The sequence below is a fragment of the Euprymna scolopes genome, chromosome 13 (genome assembly GCF_053919585.1).
Source record: "Euprymna scolopes isolate OS-2025 chromosome 13, ASM5391958v1, whole genome shotgun sequence".
Classification (NCBI taxonomy): Eukaryota; Metazoa; Mollusca; class Cephalopoda; order Sepiida; family Sepiolidae; genus Euprymna; species Euprymna scolopes.
Window position 1 is genome coordinate 48,945,598 of NC_136494.1, and position 25,628 is coordinate 48,971,225.

Consider the following 25,628-nt stretch of genomic DNA (forward strand, 5'->3'; position numbering starts at 1 on the left):
TTTACAGAAATGACTTCATAATTTATATAATTTCTTAAGAATGTCTGTTAAACTTATACCATTACAATATCTAGAATTACAAAAATTGTAACAAATATATAATCTAATCCATCTACAAATCCTATCACCAAAAATGCATTATAAACAGTATGACAAATCAAAACTTGCAATATACACTTTGATAAATGATTAATTTCTTTGTATAAACAATTGGTTCTTTATTGTAACTATTATTGCTAAGGAAAAATGTAACTGAAGAGTTTGGAATTATCAAAACTATGAAATGATGTTCATGTAGATAAGAGATTAAATATGCTACCAATGTGTGCTCAACTGACATGAAAGAACAAAAACCAATAAGAATGATGAAGTTCAGGTAGAACAATCTATCAAAACGTTCAGCAATATCAGTTGATAAAAATACAGATCTCTTTGATAGAAAAATGAAATATTTTGAGAACTGCAATTTTGCAATGTCTGTTTAGCAAAAACCAAGTAAACAATGCTTCCTCAATAGAATTAAAACATTCAATTTCACAACAAACAATCAACACCAGATTAACACCTTTCAAACACAAGAATTAACAACAACAAACAAGTTTTTACAATGTGAAATTAGTATGAAAATTTTGTCACTTATATGAAGATGTAAGAATCTACAAAAAGGTATTATGATAAAAGTAAATGGCCTTTTTAAGTTAAATTATGATAAGAATGACTAATGTAATGAATAATTCAACAACTAATGTTACACAACTTAAATATTAAAAACTTGGTAAGGAAATATGAAATATTACAAACTTATAAATGCAGACACATTCAAACAGGTACACACATACGTATCAATATGTATGCTAGTATTATTTATTATTAATCAATATTGTTTGAGCTGTAAGATGTGTTTAAAAAAAAAATCACTGAGGAAGAAATAATAGCATTTTAATAAAATAGCATGCAGTGTAAAGTTGAGTTTATGGGTGGGGTGGGAGTAGCACTGAAGGAGAGGACTGTTTGTGGAATGGATGGGGGGGGGGCATGCCTGCCACTACTTGACAACATCTAGGTTTCCTGTCAGTCTAGACTAGTGCATCAACTACAGTCCTACACAATCACGCAGTTACACACACATCTGAGCAGCAGACCTGAAGATTTCGGAAGGACTTTTCGGCATCCCATCAGCTCTGAATTCAAGAAAAGGTAAAACTAGTCAAAAATTGCATTGAAGCATTATTGAGAATGGAAGCGAAAAAATAAAAAACAATAAAAAACATCATTTCAAAACATGAAATGAAACAAATATTTTATAATTGTTAAAAGAGAACTATGGAAATACGGAGAGAATTTCTTTATTAATTAAAAGGAAATGTAAAATTTAAACAAAATTTAGCTATTTTAAAAATGGAAACATGAACATTATTTTAAATAATAGTAGAATTATTTAATTCTTTTGGTTTTAATTACTTATATTGGAAAATTAAAAACTTTTTGCAACATATCAAATATCAAAGGATTTAATTAAATTTGAATTATGAATGCTAAATTATCCAGGAAGATGATTTCAGGTTTTACATTTAAATTTGTTAGAGGTCATTCAAACTTCAATAATTTAGTCAAATAACTTTCTTATGCTATAATATATTTTATATTAAATAGAATTTAGAAGCATGAAATTAAACTATTTAAACATGTATATATTCAGTTATATCAACATGTGAGAATCTTTATTATTATTATTATTAATAAAATTTTATTATTTTTAAAAAATATATAAATATGAGAGGCACATAAGCAGATACGGTTTTGTACTTAGTAAAATAAGTTGATAATAAATTGCAGTAAATGGTAAAAGTTTAAATTTGTACTCATGTTTGGTGATATAAAGATCAGAAAACTACACACATTTTGAAAAACTCAGAATAATTAATCGTTTTAACACTTGGTGATTAAGTCAAGAGAAAATTGCACATTTTATGTTCAATCACTGCTTATTATATTTATTTAAACTATAAAGCATAAGTATCAAAACATTATTACAAAATATGATACCAACTAATCGTGAGAGATTTCAATATAACTTTTCTTAGAATGATCAAGACTGGAATAAACTCATAATTGTTTTCATATTAGATATATTAAACACAATTTAGGCCTCACCACTCACTAATACACCCATTATTTAGTTTGAGGATTCAGAATTTATTGATCTTAGAAAACATACAGAAAAAAATACTGGAAATATTTTTTTCTATTTTCATGAAAAATGTCATGAATTTGACTGAAAAAGGAAATCATGAAAATCGACACTATATTTCTTCAAATTCATATAAATGCTGAAATAAATAGTTCTAGAATAAAAAAAGCACTTAAATACAGATTAATTTAAAGTAATTTAGATATGTCAGAAATAAAAGCATGAGCTAATGTAAACGATTTGAAATTAAACTATTCAATTTCAAATTTTTCAAATATAAGGGACATAAAAATTTTTCATTTGAAATTTAAAAAACATTCAGCAAGTAAAATGTAATTGTATTAAATGGCCCATCTTTATTGGATTTAAAGGGTTAAAAGAATAAATGAATCATTACTTCTAAAGTAATGATTTTTAAAGTTTCAGTAATAATTCATGAAATTGGCAATAGCCTTTTATCCAAATTTCATTTCTCTCATTATTTGATTAAAACATGATTTATACATAAAATATTGCACCAAGACATTTGTTTTAGTCCTTTAAGAACCATCAGAAAATTTTTTTAATCTTATACTTATGACTTAGCATTTTTATATTTATTTACTTATTAGCATTCATTTGTGTTGTTGTCAAAAATTGATTGAATTTTTTCCAAAATTTGAAAAATTAGTTTTGATGACTACAGTCATTATTAAATGTAAAGTATGAAAACAAATTAATTGTAATTCACTATGAAACCTTGTTACTTTTAATTCTTAAATCATTTGCTAAATATGTAAAAATGAGGTGCTCAATAAGATTAAAACTTCTTTGTTTAATTTCAGAAAATATTTAAAGGTCAAATTAAGCTATGGATTTTATGGTTTATAGTTAAAACTATATGATAAGCAAAGAAAATCAATGAACCTTATTTCCAGCTTCTACTATATATTATCCATAAATCATAAAATTCTGTCAAGATCAGTTGTTAATATAAAACGAAAGGGAAAATATATAAATACATCAAAAAAAGTCTTTTCTTTTACTAGTTAAATTGCTAATTAGAGTGCTAAAATCAGAAAATGATAAAGAGCATTTCATTTTTTTTGTTCTTATAAACAATTACAAATAATGATTTCACTTACTGACTACTAAATTTGATAATGTGGATGTTATCAAGCATCATTATGTAGAAATGCAGACTCAAAGAAAATTATTTGTTTGTAGTAAGATAAATATTTCAAATCTTTGTTTTACATACTTTTTTTTTACATGGGCATCACCACTTATCAAAGCCTTGAGGCCACTCGAGGATAAGGGTTAAAGAGTGTACAGTAGAAATTGGACAATATAGTCATCGTTAGTAATGGAAATTTGGTGAATTTGTTATCTTATATGGAACGGCTCATCAAAAACTTGTTTCTATTTTATTTTCTGTTGAAATATTTTCTACAGGTTTCAAATTCAAACTAAAAGAGTAATGAAAATAAAATTGTTCTTAAATTATGTTATGTTATTGAACAAACGACACTGATATTCATAAAGAATTGTTTAGAAAGTCTGTGCATTGAAAGAATGGAAAACATCCACCAAGCAAAAGCTGTGAGAAAAATGCTGCTAAGAATATAACAAGTCAATAAAAATAACTAACCTTGAAAATGATCGTTCAATTTTTGCTCGCCTTTTGCTTTCTTCAAGTGTTTGATATTCTGTTTTGCCACTAAAAAAAAAATAATGAAAAGATTATTAAGCATTCAGACATAATTATTTTAGGGTTATTAATTTTAATTTTTTTGTGTGAGAATCAAAAATGTTGATAAAAGCTCCATATGTATTTCTTTTTCAAACATTTTTGCTGTTCTCTGGCATCATCAGGAAATGTGTGGTATACAAGGTGGTATGAGGTGGACACTGGAAAAGTTTTTGTAGAGGCAGCATAGTATTGGCAAACTGTTATGTTCCGTTATGAAGGCAAACTGGCAAGCCTAGTGCTTGGGTCAGTAATTGGGTCGTGTGGAAGGGAACTGTAGGTGGGGGCTTATGATAAGCAATTTTTAAACATTTGTGCTTGTGTGAAAAGTAACAGCATTAATTGTAGGCTTCAGGTTTTTTTTATAAATGGCTTGGAGAATTTTCAGTTTTTTATTTTCATTTAATTTTTGGTGTATTATCTTTGTGCTTTGTACTAGAATTTGTCTGACTTCAAAGAGAGGGCTGTTATGTTTTTTTGTAGATGTTGGAAAACTGTCTAACTTCAGAGGTGGGGGGGATACTCAAATTCACTATTGAACTTCAATGACAAAATTTCTTTTCTTGGCGTTCTCATGGATACCTTCGATAATACATTCAGCACTTCTTGCTACAAAAAACCTACTAGCCTAAATTTTTGCCATCTAAATCTTAAGAGCAAGTGCCCTCACCATTACAAAATAGCTGTAGTAAAAAATCTTAACCATGCTAAACTAATCTCCTCGTCTAAAAATGACGACTACTTGAACTAAAAATATCAAACAAGTACTTATTAACAACAGATTTCCTAATCATTATGTTAGAACAACGCATAAAATCTTTGCTGCAGAACTTAAATATCATCATACATAGATCTGCATAACTAAGTGACAGCAATAATATAATTAGACTTATTTACTATAAATAATTTAAGATCCAAAACCTTGTACTAAACAATACTTCCCCAACCCTAAAAACATAAGAAAAAAACAATATCATCTATAGGTTTAAACGCCCTATTACAACAATCCAGAAACCAATAGTTACATCGGTTACACAACCATGACTCTATCCCATCACTTAACCATGCATAATGTTGACTCTAGTACCATTTTCCAACATCTACAAAAAACATAACTGCCCCCTCTCAGACAAATTCTAGTACAAAACACATCAAAAAACAAATTAAAAAAAAACTGAAAATTCTCAAAGCCATGAATATAAAAAACATGAAGCCTACAATTAATGCTGTGACTTTTTACACAAACACAAACGTTTTAAAATGCTTATTGTAAGCCTCACCCACTTTCTCCCTCCATATTGGAACATAGCAGTTTGTTGACACTATGCTGCCTTTACAAAAATTTTTCCAGTATCCGCCTCATTCCACCATACATTTCTTGACAATACCAGACTGCAGCAAAAACGTTCAGAAAAGAAATACATATGGGACTTTTATTAACATTTTGATTCCTACATAAAAAAATAATGAGAAAGATGAAAAAAATTAAAACAGGTATGAGAAAACAGAAGCTTTCTATCTTTCTTAAGAATGTTTGTTTAAATGGAAAAAAATGCTGCCCAAATACAAACAATATATATATTTTTTTTACGCATTTTCACCCCAAACAAGGCACAATGCCACTTTGATGTAGGGGGCTATTATCAGGGGACATAAATTGTAGGGATAGTATGTAGGGAGTTGAGCAGCAAGATGTATGTTCACATTACACTTGAACTTCTGCATGTCAGTACGGTTGGGAAAGCAGGAAACTGGAAGGGAGTTCCAGAGTCTAGCAGCTTTGGAGAAGGAACTATTAAAGTAAGAAGGCTTTCTTACATCTAGGGATCTCTGTGTATAGGTGTGATTTTGCGTCTTGTCGAGTTTGTTGGGGGGTATTTACATCGAAAGGGTACAAGGGCTTGCAGTTCCCACATTAATATAAATACTTATATAGTTTTGATTTTATTTTTTATTTGTAGATGCATAAAAAATGTCTTATAAAAACAGCATTTGCAAACTTCTTCAGTATATATGTAGAGCGGCATATGTTTATATGTTTGCATGAATAAGATTCACTTATGAACTAATGGACCGATCATTATAAACTTTGAAACATAGCTTCTAGGTGTAAGGAATCCAGATGTGAGCTATCTTTAATTTTATGCAAAGGAGGTGGAAATCCTTTGTAAAAAATTAATATACCTCCAATTCTTTGGAAATTTTAATCTTTTATTATTAGACAGCAACTTATAAATATTGCTCAAATTATAATTACTTTGGAATATTTAAAAGGGTTTTAGGGTGCATAATATGGATACAACCACCAATTGAAAATTCAAATGTATCAGACCTGTATTAAATTTCAAATTTTTATTAGACTCCCCACCCCCCAAAGATAAATTAAATTTTAGACATTTTCTAGGATCAAAATAATCTTTGGCAAAATACTCACTGAACACAACTTAAAATTAGATCCAGACTTGCATTTTAAACTAGTCTCAACAAAAGTTCATACATAAGATCAATAATTTAAAACAACAACAACAAAAAAAAATACTCCTTTTCATAAACGCATCACACATTTGCTATGATTTGTTAGAAAAAACGCCCATTCTTCAAATCAGTATTTTTGAAAATGTCTCCAAATAAAGACAAAACAAATATTTAACTAATTTTTTACTTTTTTTTTTTTCATTTCACACACACACACACAAAATAATGGAATAAATTTCAATATATCAAAAATGAAATACATAAAAACTTCCTCCTTTGGAGGAAACCTGTTTAACCTGCCTAAGGTTAATACTGCTTCAGATCAGATCTCAAATAAATAAAATAACATCATTTAATTTGTAATACAATTTCTCAAACAAGGAAGTTCTTAACAGACGTCAGTTAATGAGGTTTTGGTTTTGTATCTAGCCACACTGATGGGCTACAGAGATGATATATGTTTTTGGATGGCTATCTTTTATATATACATATATGCATACATTTTATATAGTATGAAAACATGCCTATAGCAAGTAAGTTATGCAGATGTGCCCATGTTTCATTGCTGCAAGAAATCATCAGGATATATATATATATATATATATATATATATATATATATATGATGTTACAGAGTCTTAGCTTTGTACGACAGCTAAGTCTCTCTGTCGGTTCAAAATGTTGAGATCCAGCAACAAGCAAGAGCAAGATAGCCAGCAACAAATTAAACTGCAGACCAGCTTAATGCGGGTACTGGTCTTCCGCTTTATGTTTTTTTTAATCAGAGATTTGCTTCTCCTAGAAAGGTTGCCTTCACCACGGCTTACGGGAGCCCTCACCACCCCAATACACATATACACACACAAATATACACAGTGCTAGTTGACCGTTGACCCAGAAAAAGAGTTCATTCGCCCTTTTGGGTCATGTCATATGCTACTGGTACCATGTAACCTAGTACTACCTGCCTCATGGTCGGGTCACCGGCGACTAAACTGGTTCCCCCACCAGACTTGTTTGGTAAGGAGGGCGGCTAGTATCCCTGAAGGATTAAAAACAAGACCTTCCAAAGGGCGAATGAATATATATATACATACATACATACAGGACGATTCCAAAATATTTCCCTATTCCGATATTACCGATTCCGTACAATTACCGATTCTGATTCTTTGTAAATCTCTAAATATTTAACTATAAAAGTGTTATTTTGTCCTGATTACTGTAAAAACATATCTTAAATGTGCATACATTTTCTTAAATGTAAAAACACATTTGTGCCCTCGTGGTCTAGAGATATTAGTCTTACTGGAAATTTAAAATCAATAAATATTTATATTTTATTATTACTACAAGCAGTGGACGATGTTTCTAAACCAAAATCAAATAAAAAAATAAGTTAAGGAATTGGTTTTGGTTTTGGCATTGGGAAACAGGCTCTAAATTTTCTGATTCTGATACCCCAAAAACCTCTGATTTTTTCTGATTCCTGATTCCGATTAACAGTGCCAACACACACATTTTCTTTTTTTTTTTTTTTACATAGGCATCACCACTTATCAAGGCCAAGAGGCCACTCGAGGATAAGGGTTAAAGAGTGTTCAGTAGAAATTGGACAATATAGCAATCATCATATATGGAAATTCGGTAAATTTGCTAACTTATATGGAATGGCTCATCAAAAACTTGTTTACGTTAGACCTGAAGACAACCACACTGCAGCAAGCTGGAAAGCAGGAAAACGGAAGACAATTCCATAGGTGTGCAGTTCTAAGAAAGAAGCTTTGTTCATAGAATCCACGTTTAGGTTTAGGCACAGATAAAGAGTGGGGGAAAAGAGTGATAATGTTTTCTGCTAGACGGGTGTTTCTTGTGAAAGTTTGGCGAGGAGGGACCATAGATTGGAGTTCAGCCGAACACTTGCTATGAAAATAAAGATAAAGCAACATCTCTTCTGTGAGAAAGAGGTTGCAGGGAAGAGGCTAGGAAGTCTATTTTGAACTCTATCAAGGCAGGAAAGTCCTTTCTAGCAGCTCCTGCCCAAATGTGGCAATAGTACTCCATCCTTGGACGTACCTGGCTCTTATATAGATAGAGAATTGCATCAGCAGTCAGATCTACTGGCTTTATAGAAGGATTCCACCATTTTTCCAGCGGCCTTGGCAAAGGATTTAATGTATGTGTTCCATTTAAGATCAGGAGTAAAGATCAAACCCAGAAGCTTGTCAAAACATGAGGCATCCCCAAGATGAGAGCCATTCATTTCAATTGATGCCAGATGTGGATCAGAGCGTTGATGATGTAAAGATAAAAGCTTGGTTTTAGATGCATTAAAAGTAACAAACCACCTCTTTCCCCATTGTACCACTTGCGTAAGATCAGAAGAGAGAGAATCAGAGAGAACTTTGTCGTTTATGGTCTTAGATGTGTTACTGTCATCAGCATAAATGTCTATGAAAGTAAGGATGTGATGTGGAAGATCATTAATGTAGATTAGGAAGAGAGTTGAGCCCGGGATGGACCCCTGAGGGACTCCAGCATTAATACTGAGAGCTTCTGATTTCTGCCTATCAATCACTACTCTTATGAACCTATCAGAGAGAAATGATTTAATATATATATATATATATATATATATATATATATATATATATATATATATATATATATATATATTACACACACACACACACACATTGTGCTTACAAACTAGTGTTTGGACGATTCCTAAATTTTTTCCAATTTCAAGAAAATGTTGATTAACAATTCTGATACCAAGTACGATTCCGATTCCTGTCGAATTGTTGTTTTGAAATATACCATTATATAATCGAAAGCTTTTTTGTAGCGAAAAAATTTGGTACATCGAAAAAGTGGAAATACAATTAAGGGAATTTTGAAAACGATTTGATTTTTTTTCGTAAAATTTCTTTCACTGAAGATAAAAGTCAAAACAAATATTTTAAGCATGAATTAAACATGCACCATGAAATTAATAACAATCAATTTCAGGAGTTATTTTATATATTAAAAAATATAAAGAAAAAGTTATGATTAATTCAACAAAAATGCAATAACATCAAATTTTAAGGGAAATAACATGTTTTGTTTATCTTTTGATATTCATTTTTTTGTTTTACTTTCTCTTTAAAATTTAGCTTTTTTTTTTTTTGCAGCTTCAATTGCTAACTGATTTTTATTGCACTTTCTAGAATATTCTTATTTCTAAATGAAATTTAAAAATAAATCGATCTTTGATAAAATTTTTAGCCTTTTATATTCAATCATCTCAAATTATTCCTATTTATTTATTTGACTTTTTAAAAAATATTTTTAACAATAATGTTATTTTTTTAAATCTAAATAAATTGGCTAATTTCTATATTTATTTTTATTATATAATTATATACGTATCGTCCTTTAATATTCATTCTTATTTAATGTCTTAATTTACCTCTTTATTTCTATATAAAAAAGTAAGGGTTTGTTTTACTGTACAAAGATTTGAAAAAGTTGTCACAAAACAAATATAGAACAAATAAATGTAATCAAAGGCAAGATAAGTTACTTTTCTACCTAACTGGATATAATTTTCGTGTTTTTATTTAATGTAACATATTTATTCAGCTTGAAAAACATGGTGTTTACCGATGTATTGGAAAATTAAAAATTGGCGCCCGACTGTCTTTGACTTGGTAAGTTTGGGAAAATGAGTTATAAATAAAAAACTAGACAAAATACTGTTAAAAACCCGCCGAGTCAGTCTATGTCACAGTGACATATATTGAGTGAGTTTCCAACAGTATTTTGCCTATTTTTTTATTTTTAATTCCTTTTCACAAACTTACCGTGTCAAAGAGAGAGTCGGCGTCATTTTTAATTTTCCAATACATTTAATTAAACGGTAAACGGTTGAATCCAAGTTTAGCGTTACAAACAAAACACTGTATGTTTTTCGAGCTGAATAAACATGTTACATTAAATAAAAACACTGAAAACATATCCAGTTAGATAGAAAAGTAACTTATTTTGCCTTTGATAACATTTATTTGTTCTATATTTGTTTTGTGAAAACTTTTTCAGATCTATGTGTACAATAAAACAAACCCAAAAGGAGTAGCTTTTAAATTTTTGGTAATTGGGTAAAGTTGAGATAAGTAGGTCGCGCAGACAAGCCTCGTTCTGACATTTGGAAAATTTAGGTTAACAACCGATGAAGCTACCGAAAAGTAACCCTTTTGAATAAAGATGGATATAAACAATATTTTTAAAATTAATTTAATTTTACTTAAAAACAAAATGTAAACATATATAAACAAAATATTTTAGAAAATAATTTCTTAATTTTGAATAAAAATTGATTGTAAAGAATTTGTTTAAAATAATTATTGAAAAATACTGCAGTGTTTACAGAGCTGGTTCTTTGGGATAATAGGGGCGCCTGAAACCTCCTCTAAAACGAAAATAGCTTTAGTGTTTTTACTATTTTAAAGTGTTGAAACACTAGTGGCTAGTTAAGTTTGAAACACTAGTGGCTAGTTAAGTTTGAAACACTAGTGGCTAGTTAAGTTAGAACAGCAAGTGCGCATGGCGGAAATTCTTCAGGGTTTAAATGTATTGTAATGCTTTTATTGTGGTCGAAAAACGTTTTTCAGCTGCCATATTACTTCCTATTTAGTTGCGTCCCCACGAAGGCAGAGTTAGACACAAGGTCGGTTAGAGAAGCATTTCTTACTAAAAACGAAACCGTGAAATATAAAAGCAAGTTAAGCTAAAAGTAAAAAAAAAATTTTTTTTTTTTAAATTCCAAAAATTAAAGAAAGAAAAAAGTTCAAAGAAATTATGAACATTTATTACTATTGTTAAAGAGCATCTCTCCTCTTTCTCTCTCTGGCTCTTTCATACTCTCTCTATCTTCTCTCTCTGTGTCTCTATTAGATAGTAGATCGAGAGAGAGAGGGAGAGGGTGGGAGGAGGTCAGAGAGATATTTTTGTAGTTAATCCACGTTGCAGGAAGTGATGTTTCATCTAACCGGATGTCATGTAATGCTACGTGGCAAGGTTGGTGAAACGTTGAGTCTCTCAGAAAATGCCGAGCCGAGCAGAAGTCTAAAATGGTTCTCTCCTAAGTAAGGGGGGAGATGCGCACCCCAAACGTGGGACGTGGTAGGTACCCACAGTGGAGACCATCGATGGCGGCATCTGCAGATCATGCCTGGGAGAATAAAAGGTTGAAAACCCAACATCTGTCTTCATCTTGTGTATTCCGGCGAAAACAGCAAGAGAGCTCCACCCAGATGAAGACTCTCCCAGAGCAGCGAAACCAGGTATGAATCTTCTTTAATTCAAACACATAAATACACAAGCAGCGTCCTAACCACTAGACAAACGGTTTAAGGGATCTTGGGTCCCGTTCTCTCGTCTCTTAACACTCATAATATCTCTCTCTCTCATCGTCGTAAACTTCTTCTCTTCATTAGTAAAATGGACACGTCATCACCAGGGTACCAGTATCCCTCAAGTAAAGTGTCCAAGTCAAATCCTCTTCTTCTCCCTCCCTTATGTAACACTATAAATGAACAAGTGAAAATAAAGGCAAGATAAGTCAACGTAAAAAGGAAAACAGATTTTTCAGAACGAGGCTCGTCTGCTGGACCTATTTATCTCAGCTGCACCCATTTGGCTTTGCTTGTTTTATTTTTTTAAAATATAAAGGTTGATAAGACATTTTTCATTTACTAATGAGATTTTTCATTCATTTACTAATGGAAGAGTGTCGGTGAAAAAAAAAAAACTTGCCAAAAGATAAGCCCCCCCCCCCTTTTAGTTACCAGTTGGAAAAAACACTGATTTTTAACATGATTTACTCGCAATGAGATCACTATAAAATCTTTTAAATAAGGGTAATTTTTATTTAATTCATCAACTTTTTCATGGACTTGATGTAGTTAGGCTGTTTTATGCATAAATAAACTTCGCTCACAAATGAAAACAATGTTACCTCGCGACCCCTAAAGTTTCAGTGCAAGTACAAACAGTTAACTAATCATGGGCCTCAAAGTTTCGAAACAGACAGCGCCCATGTATGTGATGGAATAAGGAAACTCATTAAGATAAAGATTACCTTTAAAGTAGTTAATAAAATTCTTGTACATCATATTAAATATGTTAACAAAAGTTCTATGACGTTTTGGTATTTCTACACTTTATCACCGAAACTGGAGATGCCATTTTATTTCACGCACCTGTTGTTGAAATCCAAGGGAGAAATCAGTATTTTTAACTATGACCGAAGCATGAAATAAATAAAAAAATTAAACTAGATAATGATTTTTTGGTTTCATTTAAATTAATTTGTTGTTGACCCTTCAAAATTGCTTTAATTAAAAAAAAATGTTTCATTAAAATTATTTATTTGTTTGAAAAAAAAAAAAACAACAAAAAACAAAAAAAACAAAACTATTTTATAAAAAACAAATGTTGCTTTCATTACAAAATTGTTTTATTAAAATTATATTTTCTTACACAAACTTTTCAATAAATGTTTTTACAATTATATTGATAAATTTTTATACAGTAAATGTATTGGTTTTCAAATGGCACTCGCCCAGTTTAGACAATTATGAATATGTCCTTTTCATTTTCTGTTTTTAATATATATATATATATACACACACACACATTTCATGAAAAAGTTTCCGTTTTCATTAATTAAATCGAAACATTTCCAATTAAACAATTATGGATATATGTTCTCTTTCACTTTATTTATTTACTTATTTTCATAGTTCTTTCCAGATGTAATTAATATCTAGTCTAATTTTTTTGTTATTTATTTCTAACTTCGGTCATAGTTTAAAATACCGATTTCTCCCTTGAATTTCAACGACAGGTGCATGAAATAAAATGGCATCTCCTGTTTCAGTGATAAAGTGTAGACGTACCAACGTTTTTATCATAAATTTTTGACAGCATTAATCTCACTACAAACAAACAGTTCAACTTAAAATATATAAATCGTGAAACTGACAATCTATCGACAGTACATCTCGCTGCCCTAATCCCTACATAGTACCCCAGTAGATGTTTCCCCTGACAGTAGCCCCCTACACCAAAGTGGCAATGTGCCTTGTTTGGGGTGAAAATGTAATAAAAAAAAAAAAAAAAAAAAAAAAAAAATAGTGGTGGGATGATTAATCAAAATCGTTAATCATAAGAATTGTGCATTATTTTTTTTTTTTTGGGGGGGGGGTCGGAATCGCATCATTAAAAAATACCTTAGATTTACGATTCTCTTATATTTTTAAGTTGAACTGTTTGTTTTAAGTGAGATTAATGCTATCAAAAATTTATGATAAAAACGTTGGTACGTCTACACTTGTTCAATTTCGGACAATAACTGAGATTCTTTAATCTCCTTGTATATATACGACGTCACATTTGTTTTAATATCAGAAAGCTTATCTATTGCTGAGCCAGTGTCTTTCCATTGATTTATTCTAATATTTTTGCCATTAATTTCTATTAGTATGACTTAATTGATTTTTCCTTCAAAATGATGAATTAAAAATTACTGATAAAGAAAGGTAAGCAAAGTAGTTTTATAATACAATGGGTTGTGGAGTATTGTAATACAATTTGTATAGAAAGAAATTATATGAGAATGATGAATGTGTAATGTGAGTTATAAAGACAGGCTTAAACATAGATCAATCTGGACAATTTAGTGAGATGCGTGCAGAACAGGAAACTTTGATAGCATGGCCATGTTGAAAGAATGGATTAGAGTTTTTGGATTAGTATATAAAATAAGTATTACAGTTAAGTTTACTGAAATAATCCAAGATGGCAAAACTAAAGTATATTATAAATATTGAAGAGTTAATATTTATAAAGTAATCTCAACCAGATGTAAAAGCTCGATAAAATCATTGATATATATATATATATATATATATATAAAATAAATATGTATTGTATGTGTTTGAAACCAAAAACAACACATTATTATAAAATAAACAGGCATTTATTTTGTTTGAAAATTATGTTGAAATTCATAAATATATTTCGAGGCAAAGCCTCATCATCAGTATGTCTTTCTTTTTTTTGCCATGTTGTTGCTGGGGCAGATAATCTGAAAGTATAAGTCCGTTTGTTGTTTTTACGGTAGTTTTTTTAAATCTCGGAACGGTGCGTTAGGTCATGCAGGATTCGCGTTAAAATTTCTTGTTCCTTAGAAGCGCCGGTTGAGTTTGAATAAAAAAAAATATGTATTATACACGGGTTTTTTTTTTTTGGTTTCAAATGTATATATTACATATTTATTTTATTCAAACTCAACAGGCACTTCTAAGGAACAAGAAATCTTAACATAATATATATATATATATTATTATCAACTTGCATGAAAAGAGCTATGTACAAGATGCTTAAAATCGTTTGTAGTTAAAAAATTATGAGAATTTTAAGTGCCAAAATTTATGCTTCTCTGTCGCCATTTTTCTTTAGAAAAAAGTGGGCTTAATTCAAGAAATTCAGTAATTTTGCCACCATTTATTTATTTTTCAAGCTATTCTCTATTATGAAACTTGGCACTCTTATGTAAAATTGTGTGCTCTTTCTGATTATGCAGTCAAATTTGATGTATCTGTTTACCATAAGCCATGAATTATAAATTCAGATGTACAAATTTGAATTTTTTTAAAACTGGTGCATGGTATCATACAGTGGATGTCTATTCATGAACAAAACTAAGTATTATAGTGATATTTAAATATAGCTTTATAGAGAGCAGGCATTTTCCTGCCTCCTCACCAAAAGAGAGCTTATCTGGGTGTAGCCATTGAATGCCTAAAGAGCATTCATGGCCGGTATTTACTACTCCCCATCAAAGAAAAAAAAATTGAGTAGATAAGAAAATTTTTCATATAGATTTTGAATTTTTTTAAAAGATGCAAAATCCCATAGTCAACCAGAACTTGTGCATTTTGGGACCAGTCCAATTTTCAATTTTGTAAATCCTCTCTATCTGGCCCAAAATATACCCCTATTTTCTGAGATGCAACCATAAATCATACTCTACATGAATCCTTGATGTAGCTTTCACAGTACCAGGATACCAGGAATCCTGATAAACAACAACTGTATATTCACCAGTTGATGGTAATTTTTGTCATTTCTATTCTGTTGTTTTACTGAAAATTCAACTATGTAAACAAATAAATAACACAATAACTTTTTAGCTTGTTCCCAACTTAACATTTAAAATTACTTTTTAAGGTTTTAGGGTATGCTGAAAACAAATATTGCATTTAAATATTTTGCAAATAAGTAGTTTTCCGAATATTAAGCAATGTCATTTCTTATGTTATCGCTGGTGGCCATCTTGGTATGTGCGAGCTCGCAAACCTGTGGCAATGGAAATTCCCAGGCTTACTCGATTGTTGCCCTTTAACTCTGATAACCAGAAAGCGACCTAGCCATGTGACTTCCCGTTTCTCATATTTCTCCCTCTTTTCTGCTGAACTCTCGAACATGTAACAAAGAGTTGCTCCTGTTGGTGGCATCAGCCACCAACAATGGTCTTGACTAACCGTCAACCTCTCGCAGCTATCAATCGCAAGTAGCAAACTTTTATTCTCAACGAAATCTCATTCTTTCTATCTACATCCTTAATATTTCTCATGTAAATAAATCTGCATTCTTTCGCTGATAAATCTGTTGTTTCCGTTGTCATTATGTGACTTTTTGACCTACCATTCAATTCATCAAATATACACATTGGGGACGGGATCGTCAATAACACAAGCAGACAATCCTGTTCCCTCCCCTACAAACCTAACCCCGAGAAACTATGCGCAAACGCATGTACCAAGATGGCCACCAGCAATAACATAAGAAATGACATTGCTTAATATCTGGAAAGCTACTTATTTGCGGGAAAATTTAAATGTGATATTCGTTTTCAGTATACTTGAAAACCTTCAAAGGTAATATTTTTCTTTAAAATGACTAAGGTGGAAAGAAGGTAAAAATTTACAAAATGCATTGAAATTCTTTATTGAACCACCTAATTATTATTATTATTTAGATATCTTCAGTTTAAAAAAAAACTGGTTTGTTTTACAGATTTGATAAAATGGTCTTGACAATGAGTTAAAAATAAATTCAAGTTTCACTATATTTTTTATTTAATTGTTAGGTAAAAGTACAGAATAGTTAACAAAGCACCATTCCTTCCCTATGTTTAGAATGGGTTTCTAAATAATAACATTATCATTTCAGCATGGTAGCATAAGTGCACAAGTACCTTTTATTTGTTATATATTTTTTTTTGTTTGTTTTTTTACCACTAAAAAACAAACGCATGTACTTTTGTTGTTTTTTAACGCGTTTAGTACATGTGTACTAAAAGTGTTAAAAACAACAAAATAGTATTGTTTTGAAATCAAATTTGAAAAACTTGATAATCTTTTTAAATTGACAAACCCAGAATAAAAAATGAAACTTTTTTCTGCTTTCGTTTTAAAAGCCGAAAAAAGAAAAGTTTTCTATTTTTAAGAAAATACAAACTCGTTAATATGCTGATATTAAACCATCGCTGTCATCGTTTCCCTTTAAGCGATTTGAATTTCTATAAAAAATAACATCTTAAAGAAATTTCTGCACAATTAATAATTACCAAATATTTACATATACATGAAAATAATTCTGAAACTTATCTGTATGAAAACGCCGATTTATCTTATCAATTTTGAAATATTCTCCGTCAACTTTGCTCGATCGTAACTTTGCTTCCTGTGGAAAATAAAAATTAAGCCCCAGTAGAGATGGACTCCTTTGTTTATATAGCCTGTAAAATTTCAGCCATATCCAATCAAATTTAACCCCGCATGTATGTATTCAAAACTAATGTATGAAATGTAAACATTGAAAAACTGTTTCCCTTTTTGTTGTCGTAATTTTTTACCGTTTTTTTCATTTTTAACTTGGAGCATAAAAACATTGAACGCATAAAAGAAGAATAAATTCACATCATTGGAATGCTTATTTTATTCTCTTTTAATCAATATAATTCTTTTAAAAATTGACCCACAAATAAAAAAAGATATGACTTCATAAGGTATGCAATATTGCCGATGTTCACGAAAATACAGCATACACTTGTAATACTATATATATATATATATATATATATATATATATATATGTTTTATTTTTTTATTATCATTTTATCTGTTTAGTTACACATGTTTCGGTTGCCGAACCATATCTACGATCTAGCAACCTTGTCAGACATTACAAAATGGTTATTATTTGGAAGAACGATTTTAGAGAAAGTACGAGGAAAAAAAAGGGGGAATAATAAGGAGGGGAGGGGTCGGAGATCGACAATAGTTAAGTTTTGAGGTTTAAAGAACATTAGATTGTTGTGTGTGTGGGGGGGTAGGAAATTCAACTAGGTGTGGATAGAAATATAGAGATATAGGGAGGGGGGAGAGAGGGAGATAAAGGGAGGGGTAAGAAGAGGAGGGGGAGTAATTTCAATTTTAAGTTTTAAGATTTAATAGATAATATAAGGTGATGGTGGTTTGGTGAGTTTTAGTTGTTCAACCAGATACCGGAATATTGAAGTAGATGAGAGAGAGAGAGAGAGAGGATATGCATACGTGTCATATGCGTTTGACATGTTATGGGTTCATTTCAGATTGTTTGTAGCAGCCACGATGCGTCTTCTCAAAGTTAGGTTGAGTTACATCGAACTTAAGTCCATTTATTCATTTGAATTTATTGACTATGAACGGTCTTTAGGGAGTTATAAATGAATACATATGCAAACACACATGCATATATATATATACACATATACATACACACAAAGGCTTCCTTCAGTCTTGACAGACTATGGATACCCACTGTAAGGGTGCCTGCGCGTGAAATTTGTGTGGCAAGAGTTGCGCAATCTCCAACCACGCCTCTCCTGAGTCAACATTGTTGCATACCAGTGGCAAGTTGAGGTACAAGACGACTGGAAACAATGCCAAGATAAGCGGAGAGCACATACAGCGCCTAGAATTCCCAAATGGTCACCCATCTGGTATTAGCCAGGCTCAACGTTGCTTAACTTCGGTGATCTGACGAGAACCAGTGTGTCAACGTGATTATGCCGTATATATATATATATATATATATATATATATATATATATATAGTAAGTTATAAAAATATATATGGCGATTAAGCTACACTGAATATTCCACGTTTCATCCACTCTAGGACTCTTCAGGCTTAGGCACATCAGCCTGAAGAGTCCTAGAGTGGATGAAACGCGGAATATTCAGTGTAGCTTAATCGCCATATATATTTTATAACTTACTAACTAGCTCTACCTACGTATTGAGCACTTTTGAAGTAAATACTTAAAGTTTACGCATAAATTTATACTTTCGTATATTAATTTTATGTGAGTAAATTAAGTAGTTATATATATATATATATATACACACAGACATACACATATATACATAGACATGTGTATACTTATACTAAATAAATAAAGTAAAATTAGGATAAATAAATGGGTATAATTAATAAGGTGAGGTAAAATATGTTTCAATACATATTGTTGGTTTAATATTTGGGGATCTGCATGGAGTTGCCTTGCTCATTAGGTAGGGGTTAGGTTATAGTGGCTTGTAGGTCCTAATGTTTAGGTAGGTTTAGATTCTGGAAGAGATAGATGGGGGGCGGAGATTATATGGTTTAATATACTAGTTCGGGGTGTCTGATATTAGGGGTCAGATGTAACAGGGTTAGGCATTGGTATAAGTTTGCACATACACACATATACCCACACAGAGTACAGGCAATACAGGTACAGGACTACACACACATGGGAGTACTGAGTTGATTGTAAATCGTTACATAGGTGAAAAAAATTATATATATATATATATATATATATATATATATATAGGGATCCAAATAAACAAAGATAAAAATAAAATAGAAATAGAATAAACTAAAAAGTAAAAATGATAGAGATAATAGGAGGAAGGGAAGAAAGAATGATGATTGTAAATTAAATGCAGTGAAGGTGTAAATAGGTTTAGGGATCAATTATAATTCTTTAAGTAGTTTTGTGTATATAGTGGTTAAAATTATATGCATCGGAGATATGAATGTAAGTAGTAAGATTTATTAATTAGGCTAGAGTATTCACAATTATGTTGTGCTATATTTATAGTTATATGGTTAGTAGGATGTTTGGGAGTTTAAATGTGGTTGGACTGATATAGGGGGCCTGAAAGTTAAAAAGTTATGAAAGTGGTGGTTAAGTTATGAGTCAGGGGTTCTTGTAGTTCTGTTAAGTTTATATATATAGGGCGTTGGTGGTGTTTTGTGCAATGGTTTTGTCTCCATTTATTTTCAGTGTCCAGTGTATTGCAAATATAGATATATGTACATATATGCACACATACAAACACATACACGCATATATATCCAGATATAGATATACCCACATACATATACATAAATGCAACCATATACACGCATACATGTATACAGATATAAATACAGACATATACCCATACATATATACACAACCCACGAGTATATACACATATACAAACACACATATAAATACATATGAACACCCATTCACGCTCGCACATACACATACATACAAAGATACATATACGTGCATATAAATGAGTAAGTAAATAGGTGGATTAAAGATAATAGTATTTGAGACATACCCATATAAAAGCACATATATATACATACAAATATTAATGCAGATTCCAATATATGCACACACACATATGTGGAGAGTTTTAATGTTTAGTAAGTGAATGGGGGATAGTTGGATCCATGTATGGATGAATGTGTAAATGTTAAAGGATAAGTGGAGGAATGAATAGCGGGTGTAAGGTAGTTGGATATATATATATAGAAGAAAGAGAAAGTATGGTATAGGGGTGTGGGAGGGAAGAGAGTATATCAGAGAATGTATAGAAATAAAGGATAAGTGGAATACTAAAAGTGACAGAATATTAGGAGGGAACGGGGTACATCTGATAAATACTTCCCCTAAAATCGTTCTTCCAAATAATAATAACCATTTCTGTAAGGTCTGACGAGGTTGCTGGATCGTAGATATGGTTTGGCAACCGAAACATGTGTAACTAAACAGATAAAACGGTAATAAAAAAATAAAACACGTATTTGCTCTGCAATAGTATTGAGCACTCTCTTCAGGTTTTTACTAATTACCATTTGTGCTCAAATTTTTTAAACCCACAAATATATGAGAGCATGTTAAACTCATGATAACAACGATGAGCTAAGCATATGGAATTGATAATGATACACATCATAACATTAGAACTTATAAATAAGAGTACTATAGGTCTATGTAGTAATAATTAGCTAATTATACTGGGGAAATATTAAGAGAAAACACTAGAAAAAAAATTAAAGATCTTTAAACAAATACAATTTGATATAGCTACTACCTTGCGCAATTCATATATGTTCTGTCACTGATATTGAGCATTTTCATCTAATAATAACTATAGCAACTAATATATATATATAGAGAGAGAGAGAGAGATAGAAAGTAAATTGAAACACAAGAAAACACACACGCATATATGTTTAATGTTATAATAGAAGGCAATTAAAAAAGAAAACAATTCAACTACTATTCAACTATATGGAAGCATTCCACTCTCCTACTTTTCTAGTAACAGTGATACTATTCTAGATGATCTCCATCGAGTTTAAATCCTAAAGATACCAACTAATTCTGAACATTGCTGACTTAGAACTTGTAAAATGACTTTTACCACTGTGAAATAGGACAAAATATAAAAAGGAATTCAATTGCATCAGTCGGGAAACATAAACACGGGACAAATCTAAATTGTGAAGTAGAAATGGGAGATAATCAGTTGTAAAATATGTAACCGTTTGGAGATTTAAAAAAAGAAAATACCATTTCTCATGTAACCAAATACTAACTTAATTTAGTTATTATATTACTCAGAGCAACACTATCGTTCAATGCAAGATACTTGAAACATCAACATGAAATGAAATAGCTTCATAAAAGAAGGACAAAAAAGAACAATGAGAAAACACTAAATAATACAGCAATAATTCAAAATACCCAACATGCTGATGAAGTTCACTCAGATAAAATAATCAAGTCATTTATATACATTTATATATATCTGAACAAAAGCAGACATCTTCCATTTCCATGTCAACAGTTTGACTTTAGATAAACAATATAGATAAATAAATTAAATAAACATGTACAATTAATGACTTCAAAATATGACCGATTCATTTCCAGCTTTAGTATGTTCTTTAAGTTTTAATATTTCCTTATGATTAAATCGCAAAGCATAAATATATATACTTTGGAATTTTTTAGATTAATATTATCCAGACTACTGTTTCCATGTTAAATGTTAATCTTACATTTCAATCGATGTAACCTCCAACCTTCTTCAGATGTGTTGTCAAACTGAACAATTTTTATGTCAAACTAAGAAATCCTTTATTTAATCCACAGGGGTGGTGACTGCTCTCATTCTGTTGGCCACAATTGGGTAGAATTATAAGAGGCATTCCAGAGGTAATGACTCCTATTTTTTAATTCCACCTGAATGGATCACAGGGGATTACAAATTGCATTGTTATGACTGAACTTCTGCATTTATGACCTGAAAGTTTCACTTCTCTGTTGCAGATATTGGCATAAGAAAGCAACCCTTGTCATGGATATGCATTAGAAGTAGAGATGTGTTACTGAATTCCTTGCAAAAGTACATTGAGAATGGTGGCGACTATGTAGAAAAATAAATTCTGGAGCACAAAAGGTTGCTCATTTTAATATAACGTCTTCATAGCTCTTTAACGATTGGAGTAAAAAAAAACAGAAGGCTTTACTTTTAGAACTACTCTTGTAATTCATATTTCTATTTTTAGTACCCATGGCCAACAGATGAAGTGCTAAGTAATAATTATTTCCAAGTTACAGTCTTCTGGAGGTCGAAGGTTCAATACTCAGTGCAGGAGATACTAAGAATACAATTATGAATTATTTAAAATTTCTACCCAGTAATGATTTCTGGGATGACAGCAGTCTCTGATGATGAAATAAAAGGTTCCGTTTGAAACTCTGTACCAAAATAAGGTCAGAAGCAACATTGATTAAAATTTTTTTTATTTTTTATTTTTTTTATTCAATTTTCACCCCAAACAAGGCACAGTGCCACTTTGAAGCAGGGGGCTACTATTAGGGAATTAATTAGCGGGGTCATTATGAAGGGAGAAGAGTAGAAAGAGGTTTGTTAACATTACACTTGAACTTCTGCATATCATTGCAGTTGGGAAAGCAGAATCCCGGAAGGGAGTTCCAAAGACCCGCAGTTCTGGGGAAGAAACTATTGGAGTAAAAGGCTTTCTTGCACCTAGGGATCTCCACTGTAAAGGGATGAGACTTAGTAGCTTGTCGGGTTTGTCGGGGGTAGTTACGTCGGGGAGGTACAAGTGTTTGCAGTTCGTCAGAGCATTCACCATTAAAGTATTTGTAGAACAGGCAGAGGGATGCAACATCTCGTCGATGGGACAGAGGTTGAAGCCTAGATGACAGTTCAGGACCTATCAGGTTGGCAACTTTTTTGAACCCTGTCCAGGAGCGAGAGACAAGCAGCAGATGCACCAGCCCAGATGTGACAACAGTACTCCATACATGGGCGAATGGTTGCCTTATAGAGGTATAGGATACTGGCAGGCGTAAGTAGTTTTCTAGCACAGTAGAGGGAGCCAACCTTCCTTGCAGCAGCCTTGGCAATGCTCTCAATGTATCTATTCCAGTTCATATTCCCTGTAAACGTTAGGCCGAGGAGTTTAAAAGAAGTACTTTCAGGCAATGTGTTCTTGGCCATTGCTATTGGTGGTAGAGAAGGTTTCTTGTAGTTATTAAAGGAAACAAGCTTAGTCTTAGCAGCATTGAATGAGACCAACCATTTTTGTCCCCATTCCACTACGGATTGGAGGTCATCCTCTAGTGTTTCTGCCATTTTCTTGGATATGTGTTCATTTGTTTTCCCCTCATATCTGTTATAGAGAGTGGTGTCATCGGCAAATATACCCATCTCCGAAACAATATTATCAGGGAGGTCGTTTATGAATATCAGGATCTTGTGAGAATAATATTAGGATATTTAGTTATTGCCTTATTTGTCTAAAAATGTTACAGATTTTTTCTTCATGTCTTGTTACAAGATCAATCACATAAAAAAAATCATCAAATTTAAATTAGATCCTCAGACAATATTGCACTATCTATTATATAAATTTCTGTCTGTATGTCCAACTAAAACTTAAAAGCAATACATAATAAACACTCAGATGTATAATATGTAAAATAAAAAAATAAAAAATGATTCATCATTTGGAGGTGAAATGACCATTTGTATCATTTAATGTTATCAAGATGAACAAACATCTTTTAATGTTATCACATAAAGGAATGTAACAGATTTTTTTTTTTTTTTTTTACAGAGTTATTTTCCTTACTCTGATTTTTTTCTTATCAGTTTGTTCAAGCTGGGTATGGAGCATCCTACTGAATGCTAAGCATTCACCTACTAACTCAGATATTCCAACTGAGAGATCTTTTTAAGATTCTGACCGTCCCTTTCAGTACAATTGTTTGAATCTTTCTTGCACTTTGTTCACCGTGTATATTTGCCAGGTAGTTTTTGAAATTCTTTTTTATGAGTTCAGTGGCTTCTATAATAACTAATCATAGGGATCTTAAGATTCCAGTTTCTTTTCATGCCATACACAAGACTTCAGTATTTTGTTATGTTTTCCCTCTTAACTCTGTTTAACATCATTGTGAACACTAACTTCTATCACTATGTCAGGTTTTATGGCTCCGTTTTCTAGGTACGTAGCTGTAGCAATTGGATAGTCATAGTGGATGATTTATTTCCGACTGTTCTTCCTGGAATATGTTTGCAGGATTTGCTGTTGCATTCGATATTCAACTTTTTACAGATCGTTTAGTGGAGATGTTTACACACTCCATTGTGCCGGGTCATATAATAGCCATTCCCCAGCAGAACCTTACAGTTGGATGTCAGATGGTTAACACTCTCTACTTCTATATAGCAGAACCTGCACTTCTCATTCCTTAGACCACTTATTTTCTTAAAAGCATTGGCCATCAAGTCTTGATCTTGGACAGCCATTATAATTTTCTCAATTTTAGTGGAGCAATCCTTTTTTCGGCCAGTCTATGAAGCCTTCTTTATCTGGATAATATATCTATCTATATCCTGGGTGAATTCATCCATAAAATATTTGGCACACTTGTTTGGCCCATTCTTTGAGTTTTTTTTCAATAGAAAGTTCTTTGTGTATTTTTGGTGACTTTTTGGGGCTATTTCTGTAGCAGACTTGTTTTCTGATTCGGTCTCATTTGTAAGACAGTTGTGTCTAAAATGTTTGCCCAGTTTCATGATGGAGGTTGTTCTGTTGACTTTAGTTTCATGATGTTCGTGCACCATTTTGAGAGCTCATCAGATATTGTCTAGTGCTCACAATAGTCGCTGATGGTTGATCTCTGAGAGACCCATACCTCCTGCTCCTCTGAGCAGATACAGCCTAGGCAGATACTGGTTTGGTTATTCTATACAGTGACAGCATTTTCCATGCTTTAGTGTCCAGTCTGTTTATGTCCTTTTGACAATGCCAAAGTGTATGTTATCACAAAAGACATGGCTAGTTGGTTAATGGCAGTGATCTTTTTATTGTTTGCAAGTTTTGTTCTACATATTTTCATTACACAGCAAATATATATTCTTTGTCATTTTTTTCTCTCATCTTGACATGCGGAATTAAATCATTCTCGACTATGCCAACGAATTTGTATTTTTCCTGCTCTTCTACGTACTTGATGTCAGTATCTTCATTAAGCTATATATTTTCCGATTGGCCCTTCTTCCCAGCTTTAATGGAGCCATTGACACAAACCAAACTTGATTCCAATATCTCTGAAGACTCAAATTGTAGGCACTTTGGTTTTTGTTGAGTAACTTGCTTAACAGATCTACTGTCAGGCAGAAAGGTCAAGGAGATAGGCTATCTCCTTGAAGATTCCTCTTCTGATTTTGATGTTATGGATTTTTTCAGTTCCGTTAGTGTG

The 25,628-nt window shown here is 31.6% G+C and overlaps 1 protein-coding gene and 1 pseudogene across 9 annotated transcripts in view; both read right to left on the reverse strand.

Moving 5' to 3' along the window:
• Positions 1-25,628, reverse strand: part of LOC145292010 (tyrosine-protein phosphatase non-receptor type 4-like) — a 973,203-nt gene that overhangs the window by 533,256 nt on the left and 414,319 nt on the right. For 5 of the 9 annotated variants that reach the window (XR_013869534.1, XM_080138003.1, XM_080138006.1 and 2 more), the window contains 2 exons: positions 3,822-3,890; positions 1,143-1,181 (listed from right to left, as the gene is read on the reverse strand). Coding sequence is in view for 8 of the 9 variants with exons in the window: in XM_080138003.1 (XP_079994129.1) it covers positions 1,143-1,181; positions 3,822-3,890 (108 nt within the window). In the remaining variant the exon portion in view is untranslated. The remainder of the gene's footprint in view (positions 1-1,142; positions 1,182-3,821; positions 3,891-25,628) is intronic. The other 4 variants (XM_080138005.1, XM_080138007.1, XM_080138000.1 and 1 more) reach the window with 1 other exon arrangement.
• Positions 18,452-18,568, reverse strand: LOC145292456 (5S ribosomal RNA; annotated as a pseudogene).